Source organism: Bison bison, unplaced genomic scaffold (genome assembly GCF_000754665.1).
Source record: "Bison bison bison isolate TAMUID 2011002044 unplaced genomic scaffold, Bison_UMD1.0 scf7180017864116, whole genome shotgun sequence".
In the NCBI taxonomy this organism is placed as follows: Eukaryota; Metazoa; Chordata; class Mammalia; order Artiodactyla; family Bovidae; genus Bison; species Bison bison.
This window is the reverse complement of record NW_011494688.1, coordinates 686051-698932: the sequence shown is the minus strand read 5'-3', so window position 1 is coordinate 698932 and position 12882 is coordinate 686051. Positions and strand designations below refer to the sequence as shown.

The following is a 12882-nucleotide window of genomic DNA, read 5'->3' as shown; positions in this document are numbered from 1 at the left end:
ATATTCTACAAATCGGCTGTATCCACTGGTGCTGCGTGCTCATAGACAGTGTAGTTAGCAGGGGCTTGGGTTTGCCTGAGAATTTGATGTTTGGTAATGGAAGAGTGGGTACCTGTGACATGAACACTGAATTTAAAAGGAGACAGGGAAGACTGTTACAGATGGAGATCAGCATTGCAAAAGCAGTGAATGCAGCACTGAGCTGATGTTTCCATTCCAGCAAGAATTTCTGACTCAGTACCCTGTCAGTTTAACACACACTGTCAGATTTGAGGGTTGTTTGATATCACGGCAATGCAAGCACTGAAAATCTACTTAGGTCTGAAACAGCAGTACTGATTTGTACTCTTTGGCTATAAATAAATAGGCTGTGGGATTAGATGGACAGGAGATGGAAGGGCAGCGCTGATAAAGAACTTCGGGAGGTTCTGAAGTTCTTCAGGTGGCAACCAGCTATCAGTCTACTGCCCACGTGAACCCAGGCCTCCGGAGGGTGAAACTTGGTTTCTGCTAACAGGCTCCCAGGCGGCACTAGTGGTAAGGAACCTGCCTGCCAGTGCAGGAGACATGAGAGACGTGGGTTCAGTCTCGGTCGGGAAGATCCCCTGCAGGAGGACGCAGCAACCCACTCCGGTATTCTTGCCTGGAGAATCCCGTGGACAGAGGGGCCTGGCAGGCTGCAGTCCATAGGTTTGCAAAGAGTGGGACACAACTGAAGTGACTTAACAGACACACACACTCTCTCACACATAGCTCTACTAACTGGTACCAAAAAGGAGCTGAGATTCATGTTCAACTTTTGTTTTTCCTGCTTTCTTATCTGCTCCTGCATACTCTTGGACTCACTAAGGTACCCCCTGCTCCACTACTTCCAAGAATTACTGGATAATTTACCCCAAATCCTATTTGCCCCTCCAGATGCTCTGAACTTGCTGGTTAGAGGGGACCCAGCTTCTCTGGTCACCATGGTGACTGATCCCCATTCCTTTCCCTGAATCAGTGGTTCCTCAACTCTCAAATGAAAGAGTGGATTTAGATGATTTCTTTTGCTGCTTTTGTTTCTAAAAATCTCAACGGAACTAGCGCAGACTGAGACAAGTGCCATCTTGAGATTGACAGAGAATGATAGAATGGGTGGCCCTGGAAGGGACCTCAGATGTCATTGAGGCCAGCCTTCTCATTTCATAGATGAGGGCAGGTTGCGTGCGTGCATCCTAAGTTGCTGCAGTTATGTCCAACTCTCTGATCTTATAGACCATAGCCCGCCAGGCTCCTCTGTCCATGGGATTCTCCAGGCAAGAATACGTGGAGTGTGTTGCCATGCTCTCCTGCAGGGGATCTTCCCCACCCAGGGATCAAACCTGCATCTCTTAACATCTCCTGCATTGGCAAGTGGGTTCTTTACCACTAGCGCCATCTAGGAAGCCTGAGGGCAGGTTCAGTTCAGTTCAGTTCAGTTGCTCAGTCGTGTCCGACTCTTTGCGACACCCTCAAAACCACATGCCGAGTCAGTCATATGTGGGTAAAGACAGCTTTGTCTTGATTTTGTTTTTTGGAGTTATAGATTTGCATGGTGCATAATTAAAAATAAGCCGTTGGGCATTAGTTTCTCTACTAGGCATCTGTACTACAAAACGATGCCTTGCTTGAATTTTTTCTCACCTACCAAGTACCCCTTGTCATGTTTTAGTTAAACATGGCAATAGGGTCCTTAAAGGGTAAATGACTTCGCATTTTGTTTCTTTAAATAAACGACTGTGAATTGTATCAGTACTTCAAACCTTGGCCCAAAATGTGGTCAGAGGGTCACAAAGATTCATAGGAGTTCTGTGAGGTGTTCCTGGGTTTTTCCTCCTTGCGGGGAAAAGGAGCTGTTTAATATCTTTAGGAGCTTTTGTGCATTAGCCAGCTCCCAGCTTCACTGCACAGGATGCTTCCAGCTTAGGCTGATTCCTCTCCCTTTGCCCATGCAAAGAAAAAAAAGTGAAGCTGTGTTTTCTGTTGACTGTGTGATCTTGGCTCATTGACTGGTAGAGTAAGGTATGTCTGCTTTGGTTGCTGTAAAAGGCTGCATTTTGTCCATGGAATGGGTCTCACTTTATGTCTACATAGGCTCAGTGAGAAGCTTGCCTCTCACCTGCTAAAGAAGTGTGAAGTCTGCTATTAATACCTGGACAGCTGTGTGTAGCTGTGCAATCAAAAATAATCTGTTAAGTCAGTAGTTGAAAAGATAAATTCCAGTTGGTTGAAGAGACAGCATGGGGGCGGTAATATAACATTGCCCCCTTTTTAAAAAATGATTTCTGTTAAAATTACTTAATATCCCAAGCAGATAGACAAGTATCCAAAAGTGATACCACACATTTCCTTCTTCTTGATGCTGTGAACTCTGTTGATCATGGCACTTTCTGTCCCCATCACCAGCCCTCTTTTTCTTCATATCTCTCTCACTGTCTACTAAAACATATAAATGGTTTCTTTTAATGTCTTCACCACTACTAAAATATATTGGGCTGGCCAATAAGTTCATTTGGGTTTCTCACAAGCTGTAATGGAAAAACCTGAATGAACTTTTTGGCCAACCAAAAGAGTCCCCAGAGGGCAGACCTTTCTGATTCCTCAGTTCAATTCAGTTCAGTCGCTCAGTCGTGTCCGACTCTTCGAGACCCCATGAATCACAGCACACCAGGCCTCCCTGTCCATCACCAACCAGTTCTCTGCTAAGTCGCTTCAGTCGTGTCCGACTCTGTGCGACTCCATAGACGGGAGCCCACCAGATTTCCCCGTCCCTGGGATTCTCCAGGCAAGAACACTGGAGCAGGTTGCCATTTCCTTCTCCAATGCATGAAAGTGAAAAGTGAAAGTGAGGTCGCTCAGTCGTGTCTGACTCTTGGCGACCCCATGGACTGCAGCCCACCAGGCTCCTCCGTCCATTGGATTTTCCAGGCAAGAGTACTGGAGTGGGGTGCCATCGCGTTCTCCGCTACATCCCTATTAACCTGTGTCTGCTGTTGGTCTCAGTGTTTGCATGTTGCTCTGTGTTGGCTCAGACAGTAAAGAATCTGCCTGCAATGCGGGAGACCCGGGTTCGATCCCTGGGTTGGGAAGATCCCCTGGAGAAGGGAATGGCAACACACTCCAATATTCTTGCTTGGAGAGTCCCATGGACAGAGGAGCCTGGAGGACTATAGTCCATGGGGTCGAAAAGAGTCAGGACTGAGCGACTTAACACTTTCACTTTCTATGTTAATAGATTAAATTAATTGCTTCCCCAAATTGCTTCTTTTTATGAAGTAGAATGCAGTGTAGGGTTCCCTCTACAACCGTTTGCCTTCCCCTAAATCACATTTTCCTTCTTCCCCACCTCCCCAGAAGTAACCAGTATTGTGAATGTGGTGTTTATCCTTTTCGCACATGTTTTTATATCTTAGGACACATTTCTATGTACCCATTAACCACTTGGTAGAATTGTCTTCAGTGCTGGAGTTATTTCTGTAAATGGAAGTATAACCTTTCTGGTTTAATGTTGAAATGCATGCAGGACTAGGGAGACAAATCCGCTTATGTCCTGAGACAACTGGCAAGCAAAGCTCCTCAAACTCTCTTTAAGGAAGACTTTCCATGTGTCTTGAGTAACTGCTGAAGCAACCACTGTGATTGACCTACCAGAGAGCAATTAAGTGTTAACATCAAAGAATGAACGTATCTCAGTTTTCTCAATTAAAGTTTAAGAACTAAATGCACTTAATGTGTCTGTGCCAGAAAATTGACCGTTTCTTTGCAGTTTTCTCCATGGAAAGGGATCCTAGTGTTCCAATCAAAAAATCTAATTAACAAAGTTTAAGTGGCCTACAATTCTCAGTAAAACTTCTTTCTTTTTCTCCAGTTGAGACGGGAGAAGATTGACCTTGAAAATACTTTGGAACAAGAACAAGAAGCACTAGTGAACCGTCTCTGGAAGAGGATGGATAAACTTGAAGCTGAAAAGCGGTGTGTTGAGTCTTGCTGTTCTATGTAGTGTCTGTAAATGCGTGTGTGTTGGATGTGGGGTCGGGGGACCGTGCTGAATGTGACCAAGGAGTAACAACAGGACATTTTAATGCCTTAGTGGACACACGCTGTTTTAATTCGACAAATGGGGAAAATGTTGATAGCCTGTCCTCCTAAAGAAGGGGAAACCACTAGACCATTCAGGTATGACCTAAATAAAATCCCTTACAATTACACAGTTGCTGCTGCTAAGTCGCTTCAGTCGTGTCTGACTCTGTGCAACCCCACAGACAGCAGCCCACCAGGCTCCGCCGTCCCCGGGATTCTCCAGGCAAGAACACTGGAGTGGGTTGCCATTGCCTTCTCCACTGTGTGAAAGTGAAAAGTGAAAGTGAAGTCGCTCAGCCGCGTCCAACTTGTAGCAACCCCATGGACTGCAACCCACCAGGCTCTTCCATCCATGGGATTCTTCAGGCAAGAGCACTGGAGTGGCTTGCCATTGCCTTCTCCGACAATTATATAGTAGAAGTGACAAATAGATTCAGGGGATTAGATCTCACAGACAGAGTGCCTGAAGAACTATAGACGGAGGTTTATGACATTGTACAGGAGGCAGTGATCAAGACCGTCCCCAAGAAAAAGGAATGCAAAAGGGCAAAACGGTTGTCTGAGGAGGCCTTACAAATAGCTGAGACAAGAAGAGAAGCGAAAGGCAAAGGAGAAAAGGAAAGATATACACATCTGAATGCAGAGTTCCAAAAAATAGCAAGGAGAGATAAGAAAGCCTTCCTCAGTGATCAGTGCAAAGAATAGAGGAAAACAATAGATTGGGAAAGACTAGAGACCTCTTCAAGAAAATTAGAGATACCAAAGGAACATTTCATGCAAAGATGGGTACAATAAAGAACACAAATGGTATGGATCTAACAGAAGCAGAAAATATTAAGAAGAGGTGGCAAGAATACACAGAAGAACTGTACAAAAAGATCTTCATGACCCAGATAACCATGATGGTGTGATCACTCATTTGAGCCAGACATCCTGGAGTGTGAAGTCAAGTAGGCCTTAGGAAGCATCACTATGAACAAAGCTAGTGGAGGTGATGGAATTCCAGCTGAGCTCTTTCAAATCCTAAAAGATGATACTATTAAAGTGCTGTACTTAATACGCCAGCAAATTTGGGAAACTCAGCAGTGACCACAGGACTGGAAAATGTCAGTTTTCATTCCAATCCCAAAGAAAGGCAATGCCAAAGAATGCTCAAACTACTGCACAGTTGCATTCATCTCACACCCTAGCAAAGTAATGCTCAAAATTCTCCAAGTGAGGCTTCAACAGTACGTGAACCATGAATTTCCAGATGTTCAAGCTGGATTTGGAAAAGGCAGAGGAACCAGAGATCAAATTAGAAAGCAAGAGAGTTCCAGAAAAACATCTGCTTTATTGACTATGCCAAAGCCTTTGACTGTGTGGATCACAGCAAACTGTGGAAAATTCTTAAAGAGATGGGACTAGCAGACCACCTGATCTGCCTCCTGAGAAATCTGTATGCAGGTCAAGAGGCAGCAGTTACAACTGGACATGGGACAACAGACTGGTTCCAAATCGGGAAAGGAATATGTCAAGGCTGTATTTTGTCACCCTGCTTATTTAACTTCTGGGCAGAGTCCATCATGCAAAATGCCAGGCTGAAAGAAGCACAAGCTGGAATCAAGATTGCTGGGAGAAATATCAATAACCTCAGATATGCAGATGACACTACACTTATGGCAGAAAGTGAAGAACTAAAGAGTCTCTTGTTGAAACAGGACAGTGGAAAAGTTGGCTTAAAAGTCAACATTCAAAAAACTAAGATCATGGCATCCAGTCCCATCACTTCATGGCAAATAGATGGGAAAACAATGGGAACACTGAGAGGCTTTATTTTTTGGGGCTCCAAAATCACTGCAGATGGTGACTGCAGCCATGAAATTAAAAGACACTTACTGCTTGGAATTGGAAGAAAAGCTATGACCAACCTAGACAGCATATTAAAAAGCAGAGACATTACTTTGCCAACAAAGGTCCGTCTAGTCAAAGCTATGGTTTTTCCAGTAGTCATGTATGGATGTGAGAGTTGGACTGTGAAGAAAGCTGAGCACCAAAGAATTGATGCTTTTGAACTGTGGTGTTGGAGAAGATCCTTAAGAGTCCCTTGGACCGCAAGGACATCCAACCAGTCAATCATAAAGGAAGTCAGTCCTGAATATTCACTGGAAGGACTGATGCTGAAGCTGAAACTCCAATACTTTGGCCGCCTGATGGGAAGAACTGACTGATTGGAAAAGACCCTGATGCTGGGAAAGATTGAAGGTTGGAGGAGAAGGGGATGACAGGGGATGAGATGGTTGGATGGCATCACTGACTCGATGGACATGAGTTTGAGCAAGCTCTGGGAGTGGTGATGAACAGGGAAGCCTGGCGTGCCGCAGTCCATGGGGTCGCAATGAGTCCGAGCAGCTAAACTGAACTATTCTTCTGTTGGTCCATCTTTATACTCCCCTCTTACTGTCCTGGTAGAATTTCTTATTGGAACCTGCTTCCCCCATTATTTTCTGAAGTGCTTAGGATGTGTGCTGTGTACCATGACTGATCACATATCTCTAGAGTGTACTTCATTAGGAAGGCTGAGATTTTAATAGCAAAATGATCATCTTTGTGTTTTAAGACTTACTAAAGTCTATAAAACTTTGTTTTTTATAGACTTACTTGTATATATTTAAGGTTAGTGTTTTTACTGTTAAATAATACATGGATATGAAAAGCTCAGCAACACATGTAATCTTGAATCCCTTTGTGCAAGAACTGGGGTGGGAGTGCTTCCCTGGTGGTCCTGTGGTTAAGACTGAGCTCTCAATGCAAGGAGCATGGGTTCAATCCCTGTTTGGGGAACCAAGATCCTACATGTTGTGCCACACAGTCCCCCACAAAAAAAGATGTGGTGGGGCCCTTAGATTTAAGCACTGTGTGCTTTGGGGTGGGTGGAACAGGGCTAATGGCAGGGAAGTTCTGTAGATGGGATGTGTGTTTGGGTGTAGAAAGGAAACTTCTTGAAAATATTCATTCACCTACTTCACCAGGAACTTTAGTTTAATGACCAGAAATATTTGCCATAAATATTTGGTTCGGATGAATAACCATAGATTGAGTTCATCTCAAGATCTGCAAAACAGATTCAGGTGTGGGTTGTGCGTTAGTTGCTCAGATGTGTCTGACTCTGCGGCCCGTGGACTGTAGCCTGTCAGGCTCCTTTGTTCATCCAGTTCTCTAGCCAAGAATACTGGAGTGAGTTGCCATGGCCTTCTCCAGGGAATCTTCCACAGGCTTTAAAAAAAGTGAAGATCCAAGGTGTACCTATATGGAATTATTGAAGCGGTAGTTGAATCAGTTTTGTTTTGCCTTATTATAGTAGTACTAATTGAATCATGGAAAGTTATTTCATCCAATAGATGGAGAGACCATTACAATATTTAACCACCTAGTTTTCTCAGCAAGGGATAAACTCAAAGGTAAAAACCAAACTAAACCAAAAACTTCCCAGCAGTTTATAAAAAGGAGGCAGAGAGGTCTGCTGCCAGTCAATCTTTCTTTGAAGAAAGCAGTAGAAGGTTTTATATATATATAAATACCAGTTATTGCATGGAACTTTATGAAATTGTCATTTTGTCAAATATTAGAGCTTTATGTACTTCAGACTAAAAATATTTGATAGAGAAGGTGGTACCACCCACTTATTAACCCAGTACATTTTTGGTTTTGTTTTGTCTTTAACTGTTTTTCCTTTTGCTGTGGCGAGAAGCAAAGGGCCTTCCATCCAGTTGGCCTTGCCCTTGTTTTTTCTTTTTGAAAATATTTATTTTTTAATTTGACTGTGCCAAGTCTTAGTTGCAGCAAGCAGGGTCTTTAGTTGTAGCAAGCAGGGTCTTTAGTTGTGTGTGGGATCTACTTCCCTGACCAGGGATCGAACCTGGGCCCCCTGCATTGAGAGTACAGAGTGTTAGCCACTGGACCAGGGAAATCTTAGGGTTGGTTTTTCAGGAGGGAAGCTGAGAAGTGTATCTGTCTATTTGACACAACCCTCCAAAAAGATTCATGATCTATAGTTCTTAAGTTTCAACTAAAAGCACTGAGAGGAAATTCCTCCAGGGTCTCCATTCCCTCAAGCCCAACATGTGGACCATTTAGTCAGCAAATCATCCTGACTGCCCAGGGTATGCCCGGCATGATAATCAGAAGCCAGTGTTAGAGATTTTTTATGTAAGGCTTAATTACCACCGGCCATTTAACAGGAAGAAAGGGAAGGTGGATTCTTCAGCTCTGTCCTTTGACTTGACTGTCAAGTAAGGGCGATTAAAAATACTGGAAGATGGGCAGAGGAGTTAATTTAGTGAATTTTGGTGATTAATATGAGCATGCTATTAAAACAAACCTCCCAGCTAGAATGTGTTGTTTTGTCTTTATTTTTCAATTACTAAGAATTTATTTATGTATTTTATTTTATTTATGTATTTTAAAAATAGATGATGGTGAGCATCAGATCAGTGTTTTATGTTTTAAAGACAAACTGTTTTTCATTGTTGGATTTTTCTTTTCAATGAAGAATCCTGCAGGAGAAATTGGATCAGCCGGTGTCTGCTCCCCCATCGCCTAGAGACATCTCCATGGAGATCGACTCTCCCGAAAACATGATGCGACACATCAGGTTTTTAAAGAATGAAGTGGAGAGGCTGAAGAAGCAACTGAGAGCTGCCCAGTTACAGCGTACGTAGGCTTGCTGTCACTGGTCATCTGTCCACAGGAGTAATCCACTCACCAAGGAGAGAGTTTTATAAAATACGTGTATTTCCCATTGAATTTGTATAAATTAAATTCATATTGTGTTTCATTGCCAGTACATAATTATATGTCTGTCATCCTGGAATAGTTCATTTTTAAAAAAATTACAGTGGGGCAGGGCAAATAGTTAAGAATACTAGAAAATCACATAATTTCAGGAGGGTCCAGGATCAGAGGCAGTATTTCTTTTCTTTTAATTAATTTTAATTGGAATATAGTTGATTAACAGTGTGTGTTAGTTTCTGTTATACAGCAAGCAGAGTGAGTCAGTTGTCCATTTACATACATCCACTCTTTTGGGGATTCTTTTCCCATATTGGTCATTACAGAATATTGAATAGAGAGTGTCCTGTGCTATACAGTAGGTCCCCATTAGTTATCTATTTTATATGAGAGGTAGTACTCCTCCCCAGCTCCCTGGTGTTCATCCCTTAGATGGTGCTAACACAAGCGATGCTGGAGGCCTCAGCGCACTCTGGGAGCATTAATGCAGAGAAGAGTATTTATCTTCTTTACTACCAGAATTGGGCCCCAGCTAACAGTTGTTCATGGTACTTGCCGAATCAATGCTTTTGAAGTATATTCTTTTTATTTTTGGAAAGCAAAGGAACTAATTTCTGGATGCATGATCGGTCACTGTGTATTTGCTTGCATTTCTCCTATTTCAGCTTTTAGACTGTTCAGATGTATTTGAATAGATAATACAGTACAAAATATGCAGGGAAAAAATAAGTCTCTTTCACCTCTGACCCCCAGCCCCCCAATTTTCACAATTAACACATTTTTAATATAGTCCTCAGATGTGTGTGTGTGTAGACTTCTTTTATATAAATAGTAGCACAATGAACATACTTTTTTTTTTTTTAAGTTTTCTCTTTTCACTTACTATCTCTTGCAATTTTTCCCCTGCCGATACATACAGAACTGCCTTACTCCCCCTTTTAAAGGCTGTGCAGTATTTGATTGTATGGATATGCTGTAGTTTATTTAACTCATCCCTTATCAACAGACCCCTTTGAGCTGCCATGCACAACCACAGAGAACATCTCTGTACACGTATTTCGATACCTGTGTAAGAATACCTTCAGGGTAAACTCCAGGGCATGGATTTGCTGAGTCAGATGAAATGCACATTTAAAATTTCAGCGATTCTTATCTTTATGTTTTCTTCTCTGAAGTGTATTGCAAGCTCTCGTCCAGCACTGTGTCTGGGAGGGGACATCAAGGTCATCTTGGGAACCTTTAAGAAATAGTGTGTTATGTGTCCTATTGTTAACAAATGAGCACAAACTTAGTCATTTATTTTATTTCCAACAAAAGATCTCACATATTTATTAGTAAGATAGAGTACTAGCTGAGAGACACAACAGGAGAACCAGCCATTCCATCTCTTCTATAGAACACGTGCGGGCTGTTGAGACAGCAGTTGTGTGGTTAAGATGCAAGTGATATGGTAGGATGGAAGTGACCTTGACACAGCATAAATGTGTGCCATTCGTGTGTGAGGCTCCTTAGACCCAGCTTCGTTCTTCTCCCATGTCTTCCCTCGGAATTGTACCTGATTTTATTACCACTTTTCATTCAAATCCTTTGGGAAGTGGGACAATTCTGCTTTTGTTTCTCGGCCAGGAGTCGCTTGACCCCGAAAGTCTCATGAGAAGAAAGACATGGCGAGGAACAAATTCAACCACACGTAGGATGGTGAAGAAGAAAAAAGAGACAGACTCACTGATTTAAAACAACACTAATTTATTATGTTTTAGTTTTAGGAGGTCTGGGTTCAAAACAGGTCCACTGGGCTAAAATCAAGGTGTCAGCAGGGCTCGTTTCCTTGTAAGAGGCTCGAAAGGAGAAACTGCTTGCTTGCTTCAGCTTCTAAGGCGTCTGCATTCTTTGGCTCATGACTCCTCCTTTGCATGGGTACCGCTCCCACCTCTGCCACCCTTGTCACATCTTTTCACTCTGACCCTCCTGCCTTCCCCTTAAAGACCCTGGGGCTGCATCAGACCCACCCAGATAATCCAGGATGAGTTCCCATTTCAGGGTCCTTAACCTCACCATGACGACAGGTCTCTCTTCCCACGTCAGGCAGCATGGCCACAGGCTTCAGAGAGTAGGATGTGGGCATCTGTAGGAGGCCACCATCCTGTCTAACCCTATACAGGCTTCTGGGCTTACTCTAGGGGTGGAGCCTTGTCATCTGTATTTTTTTTAAATAAAGGCAATTCTGATCATGTACCCAGTTTGAGAATCACCATGGATGTGTATTCCATGAAAACAAGTCAGAGAGGGTTCTCAAGTATTGGTTGTTTTAGGTTTGGGTGTTTTTTGAGTTTTTGCTGTGTTGCACAGGCAAAGGTCTTTTAGCCCTTTCTGAAATCTTTCAAGTGCTGTTTTTCTTTCCTGTGTATACTTGCCTTGTTGTTCCCCAGACAACATTTTTGGAAGAAATTTGGGAAGGGTATCTTATTTCTTCTACTTCCTTCCTACTGCAATGTTTGGTCCCCGGAGAGACTGTGGATATCAGCAGAGGCATCTGTAAATGCTGTTTGGATTTTGTGAGGACAGGGAAAGCTGACCTGAAGCAGCTGCGTGTGGCTCCTAGCTGCTCACAGTTGTTGGGTTGGGTTTAGAGGATGAGTTCGTGAGACTTTCCTCATACCTGCATCTGTCTCCTTGGGTCGTATAATCTAGTCCCCTTTGAAAGCTCCTAGGGCACTAGGGCCTTTTCCCATTAAGTCAGGCTGAGTCTGAGCTTGAACCTCTCTCCAGATGGCTCTCAACTCTGGATGAACTTTAGAAGCCTCAGGGGAGTTTTTGTAGACCAGTGGAGAGGCTTCATCCTTGTGGATTTTAATTTCAGTGGTTTGGATGGGATCTGGGCAGGAGTATTTTCTTACCATAAACTTGAAAGGGAATGCAGAAGGTACAGGCCTTGGGACTTCCCTGGTGGTCCAGTGTTGAGGATGCTGAGGACATGGGCTCAATCCCTCGTCCAGGAATTAAGATCCCACATACCAGCCAAAAAAAAAGCCAGGTACAGGCCACCTTAGGATCATATAGGAACCATCTTTTGGGAGACTAGAAATCACCTTCAATTAACACTATTTTTGACTGAATTTGTGAGGTGGCTGAAGATGGTAGAGGTATGAGCTGTGACTTCAAAGCTTTAGGGAGCTCAGTGTGGGAGAAAGAGGATGACTCCTGAGAGTAACTGAAGTGTTGCTCAGTCATGTCCAACTCTTTGCAACCGCATGGACTGTAGTCCACCAGGCTCCTCTGTCTGTGGGATTTCCCAGTTGAGAATACTGGAATGGGTTGCCATTTCCTTCTCCAAGGGATCTTCCTGACCCAGGGACTGAACCCAGGTCTCCTACATTGCAGGTAGATTCTTTACCATCTGAGCCACCGGGGAAGCCCTGAGAGTAAATCCAGCCCCGTGAAATCAGGTGTGGCGACCTGCCGGTAGAGGGCAGCCAAGGAATGCCACGGTGTCAGCCATCTCTGCCTGGGTCTCTCACACCCAGAGGCTGTGGGCCTGGTGCCTTCTCTGTGCCTCTGGCTTCTGGGTTAATTGCCAAACTGCCAGGCAGTCTTTTCAGCCATCGCTCCTGGTGACTGATGTTCTTGTCTATAGCTTATTGTTTAAGGATTCTCCCCTGCTGGTTTCCCCGATTGCCATTTTTCTTTGAAAGACAGGGTTTCCTCTTAAACAATTATTCTCAAAGCCTCACGAATCCTCAGTTCTCTCCTATTTATAGAAAAGAAAGGCAACTTTCTCTGACAGCTGCCCCTCTAGTTCTAGAAACAATAAATATTCCAAGAGGCTGATAGAGCACTTCCTGTAGAGCAAGTGAAAAATTCTGCATCCCCATATTTGGGATGAAATACCTTTAATCATTTATATTAAAAGTGTACTTTGTAAATATTTTCCCAGCATGCCTTCAATTAAGGAGATTTTTGCATCTGGATTAGACAGCAGGGTTTCTGGTTAGATTGAAAACAGCTGAGAGATTT

At 43.4% G+C, this 12882-nt stretch overlaps 1 protein-coding gene across 1 annotated transcript in view; it reads left to right on the top strand.

The window, feature by feature from the left end:
• Window positions 1-12882, top strand: part of CCDC6 (coiled-coil domain containing 6) — a 113090-nt gene that overhangs the window by 80311 nt on the left and 19897 nt on the right. Inside the window, exons 5-6 of the mRNA XM_010839401.1 lie at window positions 3887-3990; window positions 8630-8790. Coding sequence (XP_010837703.1) covers window positions 3887-3990; window positions 8630-8790 — 265 coding nt within the window. The remainder of the gene's footprint in view (window positions 1-3886; window positions 3991-8629; window positions 8791-12882) is intronic.